This window comes from Zea mays, chromosome 1, assembly GCF_902167145.1.
Source record: "Zea mays cultivar B73 chromosome 1, Zm-B73-REFERENCE-NAM-5.0, whole genome shotgun sequence".
NCBI classification, from domain to species: domain Eukaryota; kingdom Viridiplantae; phylum Streptophyta; class Magnoliopsida; order Poales; family Poaceae; genus Zea; species Zea mays.
This window is the reverse complement of record NC_050096.1, coordinates 121,011,957-121,031,941: the sequence shown is the minus strand read 5'-3', so window position 1 is coordinate 121,031,941 and position 19,985 is coordinate 121,011,957. Positions and strand designations below refer to the sequence as shown.

Sequence of the window (19,985 nt, the reverse complement as noted above, 5' to 3'; positions counted from 1 at the left end):
TGGGGGACGATTCCACTCTCCCCCCGATGAAGAGGACGTCGGGGTAGAATGGAGTTGTCGTGGCGACAAGCTTCTTTCTGTTCTCCTTTGAGGGCGAAGGTACCAGAAGGGCAGCTTGATGGGCCTTCATTTCGTTTGTTTCTTTTTTTTCTTGTAATCCGTGTCCATTTTTCCGTGGATGAGGTGGACAACGGGGTTCTTCGGGTGAATGAACTCTCTGCTCCTGGCTTGCAGGAGGTAGTCTTCGCCCGGAGCGCTGGAGGTTGCGCTATCTCCTGCTTCGTTCCGGCTTTCCTGGAGATTTTCAAGGAAAGCTTTTTCTCCAGTGGATCCGCTATACGATGTAGAGTCCCTTCTTCGTCTCCACGAACGAGATGGTTCCGAAGCAGAACACGGATCTGGGGCGGAGAGCAACCTTGTGCTGAAAAGTGATGGCCATTGAGCTAGCTTGGATTAGTGACACACCCCCTACCTGGCGCGCCAGCTGACGGTGTTTGGGACCCGACCGCGCACCCGGGGTTACCCCTCGAGGTGCTTTTGGGTAGGACGGTGTAACCGACTGTAGCTCAATGGTTTGTGCTAGGCGCACGAGAGACGATAGACAATTTTCTACAGGTTCGGGCCGCTTAGAGAGGCGTAATACCCTACTTCCTGGTGTGGATCTTTATGTGGTGGGTTACAGGGGGATTCTCTAGTATGAAGGATACCAGAGAATAGTGTAGATGGCTAATGAGTGACCTGTCTTTTGATGGGGTGCCCCCTAGGCCTTATATACTCGACCGTGGGGCATTACATGCGGGTATGATAACTATGTGCTCCTAAGTAATAGCGAACTGACTAAACTTATATCCCTATTATCCTGCCGACTTATCCTCGTTCAGTTCCGACGTCCGAGGGCGCTGCACGGGAGAATTGGATTAAAGCTGCGGATAACGTTTAAATCCATTGAGCCGCCTGGGTTCGAGTTGATCCAATCCCGTGTCGATCCATTCTGCCAGTGATTCCTCCCCTGGCCCACGAAGGGGTGGCCTTGCGGAATAATGGGCTAGGAGTCTTTCGCGAGGCCTCCCAACCTTCTAGTGGACCCGGGGGATATCTGTCCCCCATAGTCCTGACAAGTCGGACCCACAAGCCAGCGACTCGATGACCAGGGTGCGCGAGGCGACAGAAGTTGGCCGAGCGGGCCCACGAGTCAGTGGGTCGGCCAGAGGCGCGCGGGGGAAGTAGTGGGCCGTGTGAGAGAAACAAGGAAGATGGTCCGAGGATGTGGCATTAGGCCCAAACGCAGGAAAGTGTTTTCCTTTTTTTTCTATTTCCTATTTTCAAATTCCAATTAGATTCTAAATTCAAACAAAGTTCTAATTTGCACACCAAAAATATATTTCAACATGAATGCAAGGTTCATGTATTAAGTTTATTCATTTGTTTATTACCTTACTTATTTATTTAGGCAATGTTTTCAACACAAAATATTCATTTTACGAAAGTATTTCGAATGTTTAGTCCATTAGAGGTTCATTACAAAGCTTTATTATTTATTACTTATTCTATTTTATGAAGAAATATCTTCTAGTATATAATTACTTTTACGAGAAAATACTCTTATTTAGATCTCAGGATTAGATATATGTATATATTTTATCTCTTTCTTTTATTATTTCATGATATATTATTTTTTTCTACCAAATTTTTGGGCTTCACAAATCCTTTCCCCTTAATAGAAATCTCGTCCTCGAGATTTGTAAGGACAGGGATGTAAAAAGCTTTATTTACAGTTTGGCCTTTAACTTCTAATTAGTTTATGAATAAGAAGTTTCATGTTATTTAGAAAGTGGTTATGGAAGCATGGGTATATATATATGTATAGTCACCTTATTGTGTAGGATAAAAGATAGGTTAGGGCAAGAATAGCCTAGGGTAAGCAAGTTTATGATGAGAAAGAATTCCGTGTTCAGTGGTAATGCATCTAAAGATCGAGTTTGACTTCTCTCCTTCCTTGACGAGGTTGATCTTTTCTTATCCAGTCTTGGTCTTATTGATTCGAGGTTAGTGTATTTTATCGAAGTTGGGGGAATAAGGTTAAGATAGATATGGATGAGATAGTCTACATGATGTAGGTCAAAATCTTGTTTGATGTTAGGTGAGGGTAGACAGATAATGCATTTCATCATAACTCTATTGGTTAGGTTAAACATGATCAACGATAGATGTAGAAGGTTTGCATGCATTTAATTCTTCTATCTTAGCAGTTAATTTAACATTCTCATCTCTAAGACAGGAAATAGAATCATTGCAAATATTCAATTCTTTAATCTTAGAAACTAAACTAGCATTTTCATTTCTAAGACTAGAAATTGAATCATGACAAATGCTAAGCTCCTTAGTTAAGTTTTCAAATTTTTTCTACTTTCTGAGCATAAACATTTTTCAATTTAACATGTTTTTTGTTTTCTTTAATAAGGAAGTCCTCTTGGCTATCCAAGAGTTCATCCTTCTCATGAATAGCTTCTATTAATTCATTTAATTTTTTCTTTTTGTTTTATGCTGAGGTTGGCAAAAAGAGTAAGTAAATCATCTTCATTTTCACTAGAGCTACCCTCATCACTAGATGTTGTATATTTGGGGGTGGCTCTAGAGTATACCTTCTTTTTCTTGTCGTCCTTAGCCATGAAACATTTGTGGCCGACGTTGGGGAAGAGGAGGCCCTTGTTGACGGCGATGTTGGCGGCGTCCTCGTCGGAGGAGGAGTCGGTGGAGCTCTCATTGGAGTCCCATTCCCGACACACGTGGGCATTTCCGCCCTTCTTCTTGTAGTACCTCTTCTTCTCCTTCTTGTCGTCCCTAACACTTTCACTTGAATTTGGACATTTTGCAATAAAATGACCGGGCTTACCACATTTGTAGCACACCCTTTTGGAGCGGAGTTTGTAGTCCTTCCCCCTCCTTTGCTTGAGGATTTGGCGGAAGCTCTTGATGATGAGCGCCATCTCCTCGTTGTCGAGCTTGGAGGCGTCGATTGGAAGCCTACTTGGTGTAGACTCCCTCTTCTCTTCTTCCATCGCTTTGAATGCGACAGGTTGCACCTCGGGTGTGGAGGTGGCACCTTGCTCCAAGTTGACGATGTGTTTGGAGTCTTTGATCATTAGCTCAAAGCTCACAAACTTGCCAATCACTTCCTCGGGAGACATCTGTTTATATCTAGGATCTCCACGGATTAGTTGCACTTGAGTGGGATTACGAAAAACAAGTGATCTAAGAATAACCTTGACCATTTCATGGTCATCCCACTTGGTGCTCCCGAGGTTGCGCACTTGGTTCACCATGGTTTTTAGCCGTTGTACATTTCTTGCGGCTCTTCTCCTTTGTTGAGGACGAAACGACTGAGCTTCCCCTCGATCGTCTCTCGCTTGGTGATCTTGGTCACCTCATCCCCTTCGTGCGCCATTTTGAGGACGTCCCAAATTTCCTTGGCGGTCTTTAATCCTTGCACCTTATTATACTCCTTTTGACATAGAGAGGCGAGGAGTATAGAAGTTGCTTGGGAGTTAAAGTGTTGTATTTGGGCGGCCTCGTCCGAGTTGTAATCCTTGTCCCCCACTTGTGGTACCTGCGCTCCAAATTCAACTCTGTCCCATATGCTTTCGTGGAGTGAGGTTAGGTGATGCCTCATTTTATCACTCCACATACAATAATCTTCACCATCAAAATATGGTGGTTTGCCTAAGGGAACGGAAAGTAATGGAGCGCGCTTAGAAATACGGGGATAGCGAAGGGGCATCTTACTATACTTCTTGCGCTCATGGCGCTTAGAAGCGACGGATGACTCAGAGCTTGATGTGGAGGGTCACGAAGAGTCGGTCTCGTAGTAGACGACCTTCTTCATTTTCTTCTTCTTGTCACCTCTCCGATGCGACTTGGTGGAGGAAGAGGATTCCTCCTTATGCTTGTTGCTGGACTCCCTTCAAAGGGTTCTCCCCGAGCTTGCGGGCTTGTCGCCGGTCACGATCTCCATCTTGGCGTGATCTCCCAACATTACTTCGAGTTGTTAGACTCTAATGAAGCACCAGGCTCTAATACCAATTGAAAGTCACCTAGAGGGGGGATGAATAGGCGAAATCTGAAATTTATAAACTTAAACACGCACTAAGGTCGGAGGTTAGCATTAGAGTTAAACTCAAGTCGCAAAGAGAGGGAAAACAAATCAACCAAGAAATAAGGCGAGTGAACACGGTGATTTGTTTTACCGAGGTTCGGTTCCAAAGAACCTAGTCCCCGTTGAGGAGGTCACAAAGACCGGGTCTATTCCAACCCTTTCTCTCTCTCAAACGGTCACTTAGACCGAGTGAGCCTTCTTCCTTAATCTCACGGGTCACTAAGACCCCGCAAGGATCACCACACACTTGGTGTCTCTTTCCTTGCTTACAAAGCACTTGAGAGTAAGAATGGGAAAAGAAGAAAGGCAATCCAAGAAGCAAGAGCTCAAAAGAACACAAAATCTCTCTCTCACAAGTCACTAAGTGTTTGCGATGAATTTGGGACTAGGAGAGGCTTTGATCTTTTGAATTGTGTCTAGGAATGAATGTTAGAGCTCTTGTATTGAATGTGATGTTCAGAAAACTTGGATGCTTGAAGTTGTGGTGGTTGGGTGTATTTATAGCCCCCAACCACCAAGGTAGCCGTTGGGGAGGCTGCTGTCGATGGGCGCACCGGACAGTCCGGTGCGCCACCGGACAGTCCGGTGCGCCACCGGACATGTACTGTGCGCTGTCCGGTGCGCCGCCATATCACCCAACCGTTAGGGTTCGGAGCTCGGGCGACCGTTCGAGCTTTGTCCTTGAAAGTCGCCTAGAGGGGGGGTGAATAGGGTGAAACTGAAATTTACAAAGTTAATCACAACTACAAGCCGGGTTAGCGTTAGAAATATAATCGAGTCCAAGAGAGAGGGTGCAAAACAAATCGCAAGAGAATAAAGAGTGTGACACGCGGATTTGTTTTACCGAGGTTCGGTTCTCGCAAACCTACTCCCCGTTGAGGTGGTCACAAAGACCGGGTCTCTTTCAACCCTTTCCCTCTCTCAAACGGTCCCTCGGACCGAGTGAGCTTCTTCTTCTCAATCAAACAGGAACAAACTTCCCCGCAAGGACCACCACACAATTGGTGTCTCTTGCCTTGGTTACAATTGAGTTGTTCGCAAGAAAGAATGAGAAAGAAAAGAAGTGATCCAAGCGCAAGAGCTCAAATGAACACGACAAATCACTCTCTCTAATCACTAACGCTTTGTGTGGAGTTGGGAGAGGATTTGATCTCTTTGGTGTGTCTTGTATTGAATGCTAGAGCTCTTATAAGTAGTTGGAGGGTGGAAACTTGGAGAACTTGAATGTGGGGTGGTTGGGGGTATTTATAACCCAACCACCAAACTAGCCGTTTGGTGAAGGCTGTTGTCGACGGGCGCACCGGACAGTCCGGTGCGCCACCAAACAGTGTCCGGTGCGCCAGCCACGTCACCCAGCCGTTAGGGTTCGACCGTTGGAGCTCTGTCTTGTGGGCCCGCCTGGCTGTCTGGTGGCGCACTAGACAAGTACTGTAGACTGTCCGGTGTGCCACCCGCTCGTGCTCTGACCTCTGCGCGCGCAGGCGCGCATTTAATGCGTTGCAGTCGACCGTTGCGCGCGAAGTAGCCGTTGCTCCACTGGCTCACCGGACAGTCCGGTGTGCACCGGACATGTCCGGTGAATTTTAGCGGAGCGGAAATCCGAAGGTGGCGAGTTCAGAGTTGCTCTCCCTTGGGGCACCGGACACTGTCCGGTGGTACACCGGACAGTCCGGTGAATTATAGCGAAGCGCCTTTGAGAATTTCCCGAAGGTGCGAAGTTTAGCTTGGAGTCCCCTGGTGCACCGAACACTGTCCGGTGGCCCACCGGACAGTCCGGTGCGCCAGACCAGGGCACACTTCAGTTATCCCTTTCTCTTTTTGTTGAACCCTTTTCTTTGTCTTTTTATTGGCTTGTTGTAAACCTTTGGCACCTGTAGAACTTATAGACTAGAGCAAACTAGTTAGTCCAATTATTTGTGTTGGGCAATTCAACCACCAAAATCAATTAGGAAAATAGGTGTAAGCCTAATTCCCTTTCAGTCCTCTTGCGGCACTGGACAGTCCGGTGCCACACCGGACAGTCCGGTGCCCCTCTGACTTGCTGCTCCGACTTCTACCGCGGTACTTTGTTGCACTATTCATCCGTCAGAGTCGACCATTGCACGCTGGATAGCCGTTGCCTGCTGGCACATCGGACAGTCCGGTGGCACACCGGACAATACGGTGAATTATACACTACATGAAACCGGTTAAAGAACGTGGGTGAAAAACCGTCGAACTTAATGTAATAAGCCGTCGAACTTACCGTAAGAACGTGGGTTTACCGACGAATATAGCCGACGGCGATTTTTGGACGAACTTAGAGAAGTAAGTTCGACGGCCCCGTCGAACTTAAGGTTAAGAACGTGGGTACCATCGAACTTAAGATTAAGAACGTGGGTACCGTCGACCTTAAGATTAAGAACGTGCGTTTTTAAGTTCAACGGGGGCCGTCGAATTTTTCCCCATAAGTTCGACGGCACTCACGTTCTTAACCTTAAGTTCGACGGGACATGTGGCCATCGAACTTATGTGTCCTGCGGACGTCTACGCGGACTGCACAATAAGTTCGACGGTACCCACGTTCTTAACCCTGCGTGGGTCTGCGAGGACTGCACAATAAGTTCGACGGTACCCACGTCCTTAACCTTAAGAACGTGGGTACCCACGTTTTTAACCCTTTTCCAGAAAAAAAATAAAAAATACAAAAATGAAAAATTAGACACACATAATATCACATGCAACACAATATATCACATACAATATAGATTTCAAACACATTGATATATGTTCATATCACAAATTCACACAAGTCCAAATATATAAGTTCGCAAATTCACATAAGTCCAAATACATAAGTTCACAAATTCACACAAGTTCACATCCATAGTTCACAAGTTCAAACATTAGCTCCATCGCTCTCGATCAGGACATCGGATTGTTGTTCGTAGCTCCACCACTAGAATTGAGACATCTGTCCGCAAAGTCAACGTGACGGGGAGGAGTCACTTGATGAGAGCCGAAATCCTACAAAATAAACCAAAATTCTCATAAATATACAACTGGCATTAAATCACATGTACACAAAGATATAGGAAAGTATGATAAACACAAAATGTGGCTTCCAAGAAGATCACAAAATGCTGGCATTAAATCACATGTACACGAAGATATAGGAAAGCATGATAAACACAAAATGTGGCTTTCAAGAAGATCACAAAATGACATGTACACCAAGATATAGGAAAGCATGATAAATATCTATCCTAGCCTAAAGTGTTGGCATCACAAGAAACAAGCAGCAGTGTAGTCCCAAAAAAAGAAGGCCAATTTGCAGCCACTGGATTTGTGTGAGCGCTCTTCTAATGGTTGTTTTTAATAATAGTTCCTATTGAGATCATCGCATCATTTAGGAGAATGAAGAAACTCGTTCAAGACCCTAAACTAACTAAACAGGGCTGCAGTTACCTACACCTCACATGTTGGACAATTCATCATAGGTTACTGTGAAGGTAAAAAATGGACGCATTTGATTCATAAGCTTCCAAATATAACAGTGAAAGATAAGATCGAGCTGAACATAACATAGGCAAACATTTAAACCTCAGAAAGTGCCCATAGAACTCATTTGAATGTAGGACTCCAAGTAGGTTCTCCCTAGCAAGCAGGAACTTGGAGTTGTCTACACCTCACAATTAGGCAAATCATCATCGAAAGCAAGAAATTTATAAGCACATTGCTCCATCTATGTTCTACCAACAAATAAATATTGACATTTTCATTCAACAATAGCCACCGGAAAAACACATGCATTGCTCAAAGTAATGTTCAGAAAGCTCAGTTAAAGCCCATATATATATCATTCCAATGTAGGACCCCAAGTAGGTTCTCCCTGAAACGCAGGGACATGGAGTGATCTACATCTAATTCAAAGGGCGATTCATCATTGCTTAGTAAAATAATTTCAAATCAATATAATAAACAAAAGTCAGATGCCAATACAATGGAAGGAATGGAAAGCTGCTGCAAACATTAAACAAGCTGAGAACATGCTGCTCGCACCTTTGATTCCATGTTTTGAACTTTATTAGAACATTGCAAGTCAGCCTCCAGAAAAGCATTCCTTTTGTAGTCCTGCATTCATGTGCTTCACCGTTAGCCTACTCACTCATATATTGTAATTTACTTCAGCAATTGGCATGCATTAATCAATGGTCCATGTGAAAATAAAATAATAAGAAGGCATGCTGACTCAAAAGCAGCTGATGAGTAATGATAAGATCACCTCAAAGGCCTTTTTGAGAGAACTGTTTCCAGGTATGCGTAGCATTAAGCAAGGCTACCTAACCAATATCCTTCATAAATTCTTCACTTATTAACAAATCTTGCTATAGTTAATCATCAGCTAAACTACTACTTATCATCAATATTTGTTGCTAGAAATGAAGTGCAATATTTCAGTTTAGTTGTGTGCACTAATGAATTCAGTGGAAGCGTGGTACCCAATATTTAGAGTAGACGTCGAATCTGGAACCATTGGTCGTGACAGTGATGAGGAGCTTGTTCATGCTTCGTTTTACTGCTCCCGAGGGTGTGCGTTCACTAAAGCATTGTTTTTCTCCTTATCTGCCTCCATGAGCTGCTTTCAAAAAATACAATTAGCACCAGGGTCTGACCTCCAGACCAACATTGTCACTATGCCATGAACGACAAAGGAAGCTTTACCTTTTGCAGGGCACCATTTTGATTTGTAAGTGCTTTCTCCTGCACACAGGAAGACGATTGATTGTAAAGGTGCACCACAAATCTTATCAGTAATCAACATTTCATGATTTTTACTGGTTTGTTGCTAGATGAGATATAGTTACCACAACTAGTCTGCTCAAACACTTCGACATGAGTGCTTTCTTTCTCATTATCCTTTTCACTATTTCATGGTAAAATGCCACTCATAGTGAGCCATTTCCATGTTTAGTGCATCCACGTCCACCAGAGATCAGTTTCACAGTCTTGTCTAGTTGCTTTGCGATTTTGTTTGGTCCCACTTAAATTTTTGTCCTGCTTTCGCCACTGACAAAGGCTTTGTTGTTGCTGCATGATGAATAGTGGCAGCAGATTGCGATTGTTAAACTACAGTGAAAATACATTAATGATTAATCTCAATGAAACATGTGTATAATTATGCCATAACGAGACTGAAACGTTTTTGCTCTCATTCCCCCAAATTCTGGGTGTCCTCGCAACAATAATTTTTACTAGTGAGTAGTGACTCATGTAACATATGCAGAATGCGAAGTACAAGGGAACCTATATTGTAGCTGACCTTTTTCTGAAGCTCGGAAATTGAATTGAACATGAGCTGATTATGTGCCAAAAAATAAATAAAGCTATAATATAATAATAGACTATGACGTTAGTAAATAACCAAAATAGCTGTGCACCGAACAACAAATTTGACCCCAACTAATTCACCTTTCTTGATCTAATATGCTTCAAAGAACTGTCCAATTGTTGCTCCAGTTGCTGAAGTTCTTTTATGGTCAGTGAATCCAATTGTTCCCCTAACAGTTGCCTTCCATTGGGACCAGGCAGGTAATAAAATAAAAAAGTTATCAGTAAACATTATCATAACCAGAATAAGAGTCCTCTTGAGCAAGTCGGTGGTACCATTATTAATAGCATCAAGAAACAATTGTCAGTGTGTGGTCAGCGAACTGACGTCAACGATAGGGGAGGGGAGACGGCGCAGACATTTATCAGTTTCTTGTAGTGGAGATCCCATATGAGCATTATACATCTGCAAATACAATAAGCTTGAGTTTTATTTTAAACTAATGTATATATAGAGTTTATACTAAACAACTGGAAAACATATTTTAAATAGGAGAACCACTTTTCTCGGAAAATCGGCTCCCATAGAGAATCTAGAGCCGTAGGAACTCTAGAAAATAAGCCCACAAGTTAACTTCCTCCAATCATAGATCCTTTGTATTTTCCAGATAAGTTTTAAACTAGCCCTCCTCTTTAGTTTTGAATAGAAGGGCAATAGTTAAAAGTTCCCAGATATATCTGACTATGGCAATAGAATAAACCTTGTTGGTATACCGATCAAGTGAAGCTCCTTGAGTTTGACATCATGTCGGTTAAAGTAGTGGAGGGCATCATGGGGGATGGGGGATTTGGCCCCTGCCATTAATAATTTAAACACAACGCGGAAACCTTGGTACTGCAGGAATTATAGTTTAACTGCCTTTATCCAAATCAATTACAATGTGCATCGGACAGTTGAAAAAAGAGAGATAAAGAACTCATGTTTGCTTTAAAAACATAGACCTGGCGAATCAAACTAAGCACACAAAACAACAGAATTTTGGTGCCTTCTGCAGAGGTCTATCAATATTAAAAAATAAAGATGGAGACTGATATAGTTCTCTAGATACTGTCTACCTAATAATCCTGAAGATGTTCATTAAATTGGTACTTCTTGCAACCTGAAGGTAATAAAGTGTGACATCTTACAGCAGGAGCGATTCTTGTGCTTGTGAGAGGGGAAAATAAATTTTGTATTGTTGTATTCTAAGTGACTGATATGGAATATAATTGAATATTGAGTCCACACTCTTGTTATTAAAATAAAAAACATATGGATATATCATGAGTACTTTTCTATGGGAATATAGTTGAGCAATCTTTTTCCAAGAATATAATGAGTGTTTGCGTAGAAGTATATACGATGAAGTCAAAATCCTATGAAGCTCTTATTAAACATATAGAGAAGTGGCATGATGATCCATACATTATAAAAAGAAAATGGTGAGGCCTACATTATTGGTGGCACTTTTGACAACAAAACAACCATAGAATAATATACTTGCAGTAAGAATATACATGCATGCTCCCCTAGATTCAATACTGGGGAGATTCATTAGTAAACTCTTGCTACAAAAGTTTGTTTATGATTGTTTTTTTAGATTGCTTTCTCGTAGACCTTTTGCTTCCATAAGGTTTAACAAAACATGAAGCTAAACTGAATTTAGTTCATACACCATACAGTGAGATAGCAACAATCCAGATTATACCAATTAGACAAATAACAATCCAGATTATACCAATTATAACAATCCAGAATACTGGTAGCTGAATGTCAGTAACATATCCACGAACGGAGTAGTTCCCCAAGGCAGACACACGCACATGCAGCTCGTCAAATTTGTTCGGATCTCGATCGATCGGGAAATGCGGCATGAAGCAGGAGACGAGCGAGAGGAGGGGAGAGATCGATGCAAGTGAAGTGAAATGAATGGAGCCGGAGAGGAGAGGTTTCTACCTGGTAGCTAAACTGAATCCTTAGCGAACGAAAGAAAGGAATGGAATCGGAGTCGGAGGTGAGGGGAAGTAATCTCACCTGAAGTAAAGCAAGCTCCGGAGCCTGGAGCCTGAAGGGGACAGATTGATTTGGCCAGCAAGGGGAGGGGAGCGCGCGTGCAGTGCTGAGCTCTCCTCCTCTCCTAGTCTCCTGCTTGCTTGCCTGCTGGGCTTATCCGCCTGCCGGTGCCGGAGCAGCACGTAGCTGGGCCGGAGTGGAATGGGAGCGGACAACGGAGTACTCGAGCCGCCGCGCGGGGGGGGGGGCACGCGGGGTGGCGGCGGGGCGCTGGCGGCGGGCGCGCGACTGGCAGGTAGCGGTGGGCGCGCGCGGTAGACAGAGGGAAAGAAGAGAGACACACGGGGTTAGGGATTTAGGTTTTGGGTTAAGTTCGACGGTGTCCACGTGGCCCACGAATTTAACTTAAGAACGTGGGTACCCACGTTCCTAATACGGTAAGTTCGACGGTTTTAGCACGGGTCCACGAATTTAATTTTAGAACGTGGGTACCCACGTTCTTAAATTAACCCACGAACATAACTCAATTAAGAACGTCGGTACCCACGTTCTTAAATTAACCCATGAACATTTATTAGTTTCTTGTAGTGATAGCAGAGCATGCTTGTGTTTTCCCGAGAGTGGCTGGTTGGACTCTGTACGGTCCTAGGGCACCGGACACAGTCCGGTGCGCCAGACCGCACAACACTCAAGTCCTTTTTGCTCCTTTTGAATTGGGTCCCTAACTTGAATATTTATTGGTTTGTGTTGAACCTTGTGCACCTGTAATACATGAATTATAGAGCAAACTAGTTAGTCCATATGTTTGTGTTGGACATTCAACCACCAAAATTAATTGTAGGAAAAAGGTTAACCCAATTTCCCTTTCACCCTTGTGCACATGAAAACACTGCAACAATTGGGGAAACACAAAGCCAACGATCAGCAGGTACAATCTCTTTTGCTCCCCTTTGCATCTGAAGACTCTGCAACTTTGGGTGATCAAAGAGCTGATGACCAGCAGAAAACACATGTATAATCACCTATTTCTTTGATGCCTTTTTTGTTCATCTATGGTCTAATCATTTTCTATATGTGCACATTTTTAACACTTGTACACAAAAACAGACACCCCACATGGCATTGTTGGCTATTAGTGAAAATGGTCAAGGCGATGACAACACAATTCCTAAATCAAAGCATGGACCAACTGTGAAAGTTCCTGAAGTTGGAATGTCTTTTGAATTCGGAGAAAATGCATATCAGATGTACAACACAAATACAAGTCATCGTCTTTGTTTGTGGCGTATTTATCTTAATGCTACAAAACATCTTAGTCATGTAATTCATAAGCACCCTAAGAAGTTTTTACCTGCTTTTAAAAGTTGTGTCTATGAAGATAGGTCAGAGGAGTGTTTCAAAAAAAAGTGGAACGAATTGTTGATTGAATATAGCCTAGAAGAGAATTCATGGATCCTAAATCTATATGATTTAAGAGAAAAGTGGGTTGCAGTTTATCGTGACTCTTTTACTACTGATATGACAACAACCTAAAGGAGTGAAGGTATGAACAATGTATTTAAGAAAAGATTCCATAGGAAACTTTGTCTTTCTGAACTCATTATGGAGTGTGAAAAGGTTTCTGCTTCTCTTTGTGAAAATGAGTTGTATGAAGATTTTAAATCACGTACGAAGAATCCAGTTAATTACATACCAAATCTTCCTTTGTTGAAGACTATTGTTGAATCTTATACAAAGAGAATGTATAAAGAGTTCGAGGAAGAATTTAAAAGCCAGTTTCCATTTTCCTGTAAATTAGTACAGACTAAGGGGTCAATATCAAGATTTATGGTCACACATATGAACTCAAATTATGGAGCAATAGTCGTATTCAACATTGCAGATAGGACTATTACATGTTCTTGCAGGAAGTTTGAATCCATAGGTATGTATCCACAATTTGAATTACACCTTTTCGTTCCAATACAAATTGCTTAACGCTAGCTTTTATACGGTGTCAAAACCACTTCTTGATGATTTGGAGAGAGCCTTCCAGAAGTTGGAATTGGAGGCTGATCATTCACTAAACAAGATGGAAGAAAATGAGTTTCCTGTAATCTCAAATGACTGCAATATCGATACTGTAAATAGTAAAATATCATTTAGAGTTCCTCCGGTGGTGCAAGGTGCAAAAAGTAAACAAGCAAAGAATGCAATTGAAAAGAATACAGGGAAGAAAAGGAAAAGTTCTTTTGATAAAGGTTCTTATCGTCTCCATATCATTTCTTTCAATCATAGAGCAAGTATTGTTGGTAATATTTTTACTCCATACATGATACAGGAAAAAGTTCAAGAAACATATACCAAAATACTGAACATGATCAGGATCCAAAACAGTTGATTGCAAGGCATACTAAACTATACCATTGTCCTTTTTTATTAATTCTTTTATCTAAATATCCGTAAAAAGGTTTATTGTTTACACATTCATCTTTTGATGAAAGCATTGATGCTAATATGACATTACACGATGTTGTAACCAATGATATGTGTGCGCATTTTCCAGCCATGGTTACTCCATTGATGCTAGGAGGATATACAAGCCTTTTACTTGGAGTTGATCAAGAGCCATTAGCTGCTCGAAAATTACATTTTGATGAAGCACATAATCACACCACATAAGCATAAGGCACTCTTTTATAAACTTCGATGTGATTGAAAGTGTAATAGTCCATTTGAATTGTTTTGATGAAAATAGAAATCAGAACTGGCCACTACAATCACTAGTATAGAAGAACACACATGAATAGACCAACAAACTCTGATCTGTACTAGCATACATATAACACATGGTTATCTTTCATTCTCTTCTTGCTTGAAAATCTCATGGGATGTTTTCTTCATTGTGTAGAAATCTTGAACTCAATCATTTGCTACTAGGACTAATAGTTTCAATAATTTGTTGCCCTGGTCTTGACAGTAGTGTGCATCAGTGCATGACGCTGTTGTACATCATACTAAGGTGTGGTGCAGCGGCAGTCAAAACCTCCACCGATTTCCAAATCCTAGCAGCAAAAATGAAAAATGATTAAATGAACTAGACTTGCAAGTCTATAACCCCAATCCCAAATCCAACGAGTTCATAAAATTTATAAAACTCCAACGCAATGCTTAAACAAAGCAGGTTAAGTCTAACTAGAATTCACTGCACCAAAGAGGAGCAAACAGTGCCTTCAAGCAGGTGTATGAGTTGTGCGTCTCGCTCCTAGCCAATGACGGATTGGAGGCGCAATGTATCAGCCGTCCTCCCCTGGCAAATTAAGGGGCTGTTTAGTTTGCTGCCTAACTTGTCATAGTTTGCCACGCCTAAGGTTAGACAAGTTTGACCAAGTTATGCATGTGCTTGGTTTGAAGCCATAGTTATGGCAAGATTTTTCTCCTGCTACGTAGGTCCCACTCGTCAATGACTAATAAAAGTGTGGCAAGATTCTCTTAGGCGTGGCAAACTGTGGCGCAAAATTTGAGTGCCTAACCTTAGGCACCTTAGGCAAGTGTGGCATAAAATTATGTGGTAATTTTTGGCACCATAGGTATAGAACCAAACAACCCCAAATCCCTCTTGAGCATTTGATCGAAAACCTCACGCGCATGGCCCACACCAGCACCGCTTGAGCTGAGCACACAGAGGAGAAAAAAAAAGGAGCCGACGAGCCGTCCGTAAGCAAGCCAGAGCAAAAGGAGCGATTACAGATAAGTGTGGATAACGAGCCGACTCGACTCAGCTCGTCCGAGTTCGAGCTGGCTCATTAAGCTAACGAGCTAGCTCGGCTCGGCTCATTAAGTTAACGAGCCATAGAGTCAGCTCGGCTCGGCTCGTTTACGAGCTCGAGCTGGCTCGTTTAGCTCGCGAGCTAGAACAGAAAAAAAATATGTATATAATAATTAATTTTTAGTTAATTTTATACTAATTTAACAATAGAAAACAGTAATTATACTCCTAGTTTCACAAACCACGTCAATGTAACACCAAATTAGCACAATTCATCACTCATCAATTCACATACATGTTTATCAGTTTAACCCACAATTATATTTGCATAGACCAAATTAACACATAGACATAGTTCATTAATCATTAGTTTAACTCATAGACCATAGACACCTCACACACATATATATATATATATATATATATATATATATAATATGTTCATCAATTATTCTGTAAATGATATGTATATAGTTTTGTTTTGCTGAAATGTGATAGCTCGTTTAGCTCGCGAGCTGGCTCGTTAACGAACCGAGCTAGGATGTCAGTTTAGCTCGTGAAAAAATTTAAACGAGCCGATCTGAACCGATCCGAGCTGACCATAAACGGAACGAGCCAATAAGTCACGAGCATTTCGTCCGGCCCTAATTACAGATGAGAAAAGAAAGAAGCCGGAGAAGTTCATAAGCCGAGCCAGTTCCGTTTCTTTAAGATTTGTGGGCGGACGCGTGTCGTCGATCCAAAGGCAGCTGAAGAGATGCTTTCTACAGTGACAGTAGTCAATTTTTTTTCCTCCTCCAGTGGAGATGGTCTATCAAAGGTAAAAAGCGAGGTAAAGTAATTTGCTGCTATAAGTACAGCCTTAGCGCCTCCCAAAAGATTCCTTCTCGTCCCCGCTCCAGTGGATGCCCCATCCCTCCATTCAAGGTTGGTGGCGGGTGCGCCGGTGTCTCTCTCAGCCCCTCGTCAACCGGATGGTCACACTGCCACGCCATCGCTACACGCAGTAGTAACTGCACTGGCATAGCGACACGGCAGGCACACGCTTCTTCCCCGTGCTTGCAGTCGCAGTGCAGCTGTTCCCACACTACACCCCGTCAGTCTCGGCCACTGCATAGTCTCAAGAAGCAGAAATGGAGTTGCCAAGATCCATGGCCGTTCTTGTGCTCGTGTTCGTCGTCTTGTGCCGAGGTAATGATCTCTCGGCAAATCGACCGAATGTTTCCTTCTTTAACGAGATCTTGCGTGGTCACCAGCAATGGCGGGTGACCAAGCTGAAGCATTCTCGTTTGTCGCAGTGGGGGAGGCGGCGACGTTCACGTTCGTGAACCGGTGCACGGACACGGTGTGGCCGGGCGTCCTGTCCAACGCCGGGAGCCCAAGGCTGGAGCCCACGGGGTTCGAGCTCCCGCCGGGCGCGGCGCGCGCGGTGCCGGCGCCGGCGGGCTGGTCAGGCCGAATGTGGGCGCGCACGGGCTGCTCCCAGGATGGCGGCACGGGGCGGCTCGTCTGTGCCACGGGCGACTGCGGCTCCGGCTCAGCCGAGTGCTCGGGCGCGGGCGCGGCGCCGCCGGCCACACTGGCCGAGTTCACGCTCGACGGCAGTGGCGGGCTGGACTTCTACGACGTCAGCCTCGTGGACGGCTACAACCTCCCCGTGCTGGTGGAGACCTCCGGCGGCGGAGGCTCCACGGGGCCAGCCTCGTGCGCCGCGGCCGGGTGCGCGGCGGACCTGAACGCGATGTGCCCCGCCGAGCTCCGAGCCGGGGGCGGCGGCGCGTGCCGGAGCGCGTGCGACGCGTTTGCGCGGCCCGAGTACTGCTGCAGCGGCGCCTTCGCGTCCCCGGCGGCGTGCCGGCCGACGGCCTACTCGCAGGTGTTCAAGACCGCGTGCCCGCGCTCTTACAGCTACGCATTCGACGATCCCACCTCCACATTCACCTGCGGCGGCGGCCCGGACTACACCGTGACATTCTGCCCCGGCGCCACCCCAAGGTCCGGCCTTTGATTTCACTCGCCCTTCTTTTCTCGCACCATTGCCTGATTTATTGGTCACTCCCATCGTACACTTGCAATTTCTCGCTCTCTCTAGAGAGAGGGAGAGAAAGAGACTATGAAACAAGATTTGGCACTGCGTTTCTGCCAAGTTTGTCTGGATCTGTGGATGGGTTCTTGGCTTGTGAATGTGGGGTTGATCTGCCGCAGCTCTTTTTTACCGTGCCTGCCAGCTAGTCTACACTATACTACACAGCCTTCTGTCGTCCTTTAGCTCCTCTTGTCACTAAAACAGTCAGAGGTTTCTGACTCACCGCAAGATTTCCAGCTATTAATTACCTACTAAACCAGTACTTAGCTAATTGTTGTTAACAAGATTGACATTGTCAGAGATTTCTGGCTTCTCTGCGAGAAGTTGAAGACTTGAAATAGTTTAAGGCATTATCTAGTAATGCAATCTACTACTAATCTTATTTGTATTCCTAGAAAGCCGAAAGACAAGGAAGTAGGAACATGCATGGTTTACTTGCAAGATCTGGCATACTCTTTTGTTTTTATTTTTTTGGGGCTATTTTCCATTTGCGTGAATTGCTTTTGTCCGTACTACTGAGCATGTGAACACTGATCGGTTGGCGCTGCTATTGTGTGTATCCGTAACGTGAGCGCAGCCAGAAGTCGACGACCATGCCGAGCGCGACGCCGACGATGGTGCCGGGGGGGACAACGACGACAGTGCCAGGGGCGACGCCCACGACGGTGCCGGGGACGATGCCAATGCCGGGCGCGACCCCAGCGTTGCCGACAGGGACCATGATGCCGGGCACTACGTTCACGGACGCCACCCCGGACAGCGGGATGCCGATGGGTGGTGGTGGTGGCCTGGGCATCGAGGGCGGGGAACAAGGCAGCGTGCTACTCGGAGCCAGCAGCGGCGAAGGCGGCGTCTCTTGGCTCGCCAACATGGCCACCGGCGACGCGTCCGCCGCGGGCGCCCCGCTGGTGGCTTCGGCTCGGTTCGTGGTGGCGACATTGCTCTGCGGCCTCCATTTGCGGCGGCTTCTGCTGTAGTGGTGATGGAGAGGGTAGAGGAAACCCACTCGTACGTAGTAGCACTGTACTGTACCTTACCTTACATTGTAGCAGTGTCTGTAGATGATTACTATCAATTGATGATGTTGAGTTAGTCGCAGGATTAGACACTTGTGTCTGCTAGTACTGGTTCTGGTTCTAGTTCTAGTTCTAGAGAAGAAATTAATGCATGCTTGCGGGTGGGCATTGATTGATTAAGTTAATCGCCGTCGTGCTATGTTGTTTGTTGCCACTGTTTGTTCATGCGTGGCTCGAGGTTGGCGGGGAACACGGGCCTGGCATGGTCTCAGAGAAGACTGCCTGGAATAAAAAACATACTGGTGTCCTGTGTTCACTCTACCACACAAGTAGTGTACCCAACTACCCGTTGTTTTATACGTATAACGTACTGAGTACGTACTTGTATACCACATTGCGTGTATAGTGTGCTGTACTATTGTGTAGTAGTGGCAGCGCCAGCTGCCAGAGGAGGGCGCGTACCGCCGTACCGGTGTACTAGTGAAGGTGTGGTCCGCAACATGCGCGGGCGCGGGTGCCGAGGCCGCAAACACGTAGGCCCGCCCACCCGCCTACTGCTGCTTTCGAGTGAGGCGAAAGGAGATTTGTTGTGACCTGCTACGATGTGGTGCACCGGTGGTGCCTGCTGGGCATCCCCGCATGGCATGGGCCTCTCCTCTGCCAGGCTGGTCCCTTTTCCCAGTCCCCCTCCCTTTTCCCAGGCTTTATCTCCTCCTACGGTCTCGCCCTCGGGCATAGGCGCATAGCCCGTGTGTTCCAGTGTAAGCTAGCTACCCGTATACTCTTAAAAGATCTAAGAAATAATTAAAAATATATAAGAACATGACTCTCTATATATATTGTCTTTTAATTATAATTATATATATTATCTGTAATTATGATTCAAAAGTTTAAAATTTTATAATACAGTTTCTTAGCCGTTTCTTGTATTTAGAAAACCGATTTAGGGTCTCTAGTTTGTATATTTCTTTACATCACTTACAAGAGTTTGTTTAGCTTGGAGGTGTTTGGTTTCAACCAATTAAAGTTTTAGTCGCTGTCACATTGAATATTTAAATGATAATTATGAATATTAAATACACTCTAATATAAAACTAGTTACACATATGAAAGCTAAAAGAGTCATGTTCTTATTGGAAGCACGACTTTGATTGGGAGCCGATGCCGGAGTGTGACCCGGTGGCTGCCTACGAGGCCCTCGCTCCTCTGCATTGGGATGCAGAGGAGTGGGACTTCTCAGTGGAGTCCAAGGACGAGACCTCCCTCACCAAAGTTGAGGACATTGAACTCCTCAGTGAGAACTGTGAGGAGAACGACAATGATCTCTTCTCCTGGGACGGAGCCGACGAGTCCTCGGAGGGCGAGGAGGATGACATGTCTTTCGAGGATGAGCTGACAGCGGAGGAGCCCTTCTTCGTCAGGTTCTTTGACGACGGCGACGACAACAATGTTGGCAAGGGGTTTGGCGACGCCGGTGGCTCCATCAACATCGATGACGACGAGGAAGATGACGACATCATCATCAATGGTGACAATGGTGAGGCTGATGCACCCCCCCGTCTAAACACTGCAAGGTTGACTAGTTTGTATGAGTAGTTAGTAGTAGTACCACTTCTGGC

General features: G+C 44.7%; 1 protein-coding gene, 1 long non-coding RNA gene and 2 other non-coding genes across 5 annotated transcripts; 1 reads left to right on the top strand and 3 right to left on the bottom strand.

Moving 5' to 3' along the window:
• Nucleotides 1–7,733: 7,733 nt before the first annotated feature.
• On the bottom strand, nt 7,734–7,847 carry LOC111590698 (small nucleolar RNA Z278). The gene has a single exon (XR_004855739.1). It is a non-coding gene; the product is annotated as a small nucleolar RNA Z278 (small nucleolar RNA).
• A 119-nt stretch (nt 7,848–7,966) lies between these two features.
• LOC111590699 (small nucleolar RNA Z278) lies at nt 7,967–8,083 on the bottom strand. The gene has a single exon (XR_004855740.1). It is a non-coding gene; the product is annotated as a small nucleolar RNA Z278 (small nucleolar RNA).
• A 110-nt stretch (nt 8,084–8,193) lies between these two features.
• Nucleotides 8,194–9,243, bottom strand: LOC103638264 (uncharacterized). The gene is made up of 4 exons (XR_002749735.1): nt 9,001–9,243; nt 8,858–8,896; nt 8,635–8,771; nt 8,194–8,266 (listed from the first exon to the last, which is right to left on the bottom strand). It is a non-coding gene; the product is annotated as an uncharacterized lncRNA (long non-coding RNA).
• A 6,886-nt stretch (nt 9,244–16,129) lies between these two features.
• Nucleotides 16,130–18,689, top strand: LOC100284037 (thaumatin-like protein 1). Of its 2 annotated transcripts, none has more exons than XM_008679871.4 (3): nt 16,130–16,455; nt 16,521–17,259; nt 17,928–18,580. In XM_008679871.4, the coding sequence occupies exons 1-3, from the start codon at nt 16,398–16,400 to the stop codon at nt 18,325–18,327; spliced, it is 1,197 nt and encodes a 398-aa protein (XP_008678093.1). In that variant the 5' UTR covers nt 16,130–16,397; the 3' UTR covers nt 18,328–18,580. The 2 variants fall into 2 exon arrangements, with proteins under 2 accessions (XP_008678093.1, NP_001150407.1); NM_001156935.1 differs by having other exon boundaries at nt 16,166–16,455; nt 16,563–17,259; nt 17,928–18,689.
• The last annotated feature ends 1,296 nt before the right edge of the window (nt 18,690–19,985 follow it).

Coding starts and splice junctions, on each gene's coding strand:
- LOC100284037 (XM_008679871.4), top strand. CDS start 16,398: ATGGAGTTGCCAAGATCCATGGCCGTTCTTGTGCTCGTGTTCGTCGTC. Junction 16,456..16,520: donor GTTCGTCGTCTTGTGCCGAG/GTAATGATCTCT, acceptor CGTGGTCACCAG/CAATGGCGGGTGACCAAGCT. Junction 17,260..17,927: donor TGCCCCGGCGCCACCCCAAG/GTCCGGCCTTTG, acceptor ACGTGAGCGCAG/CCAGAAGTCGACGACCATGC.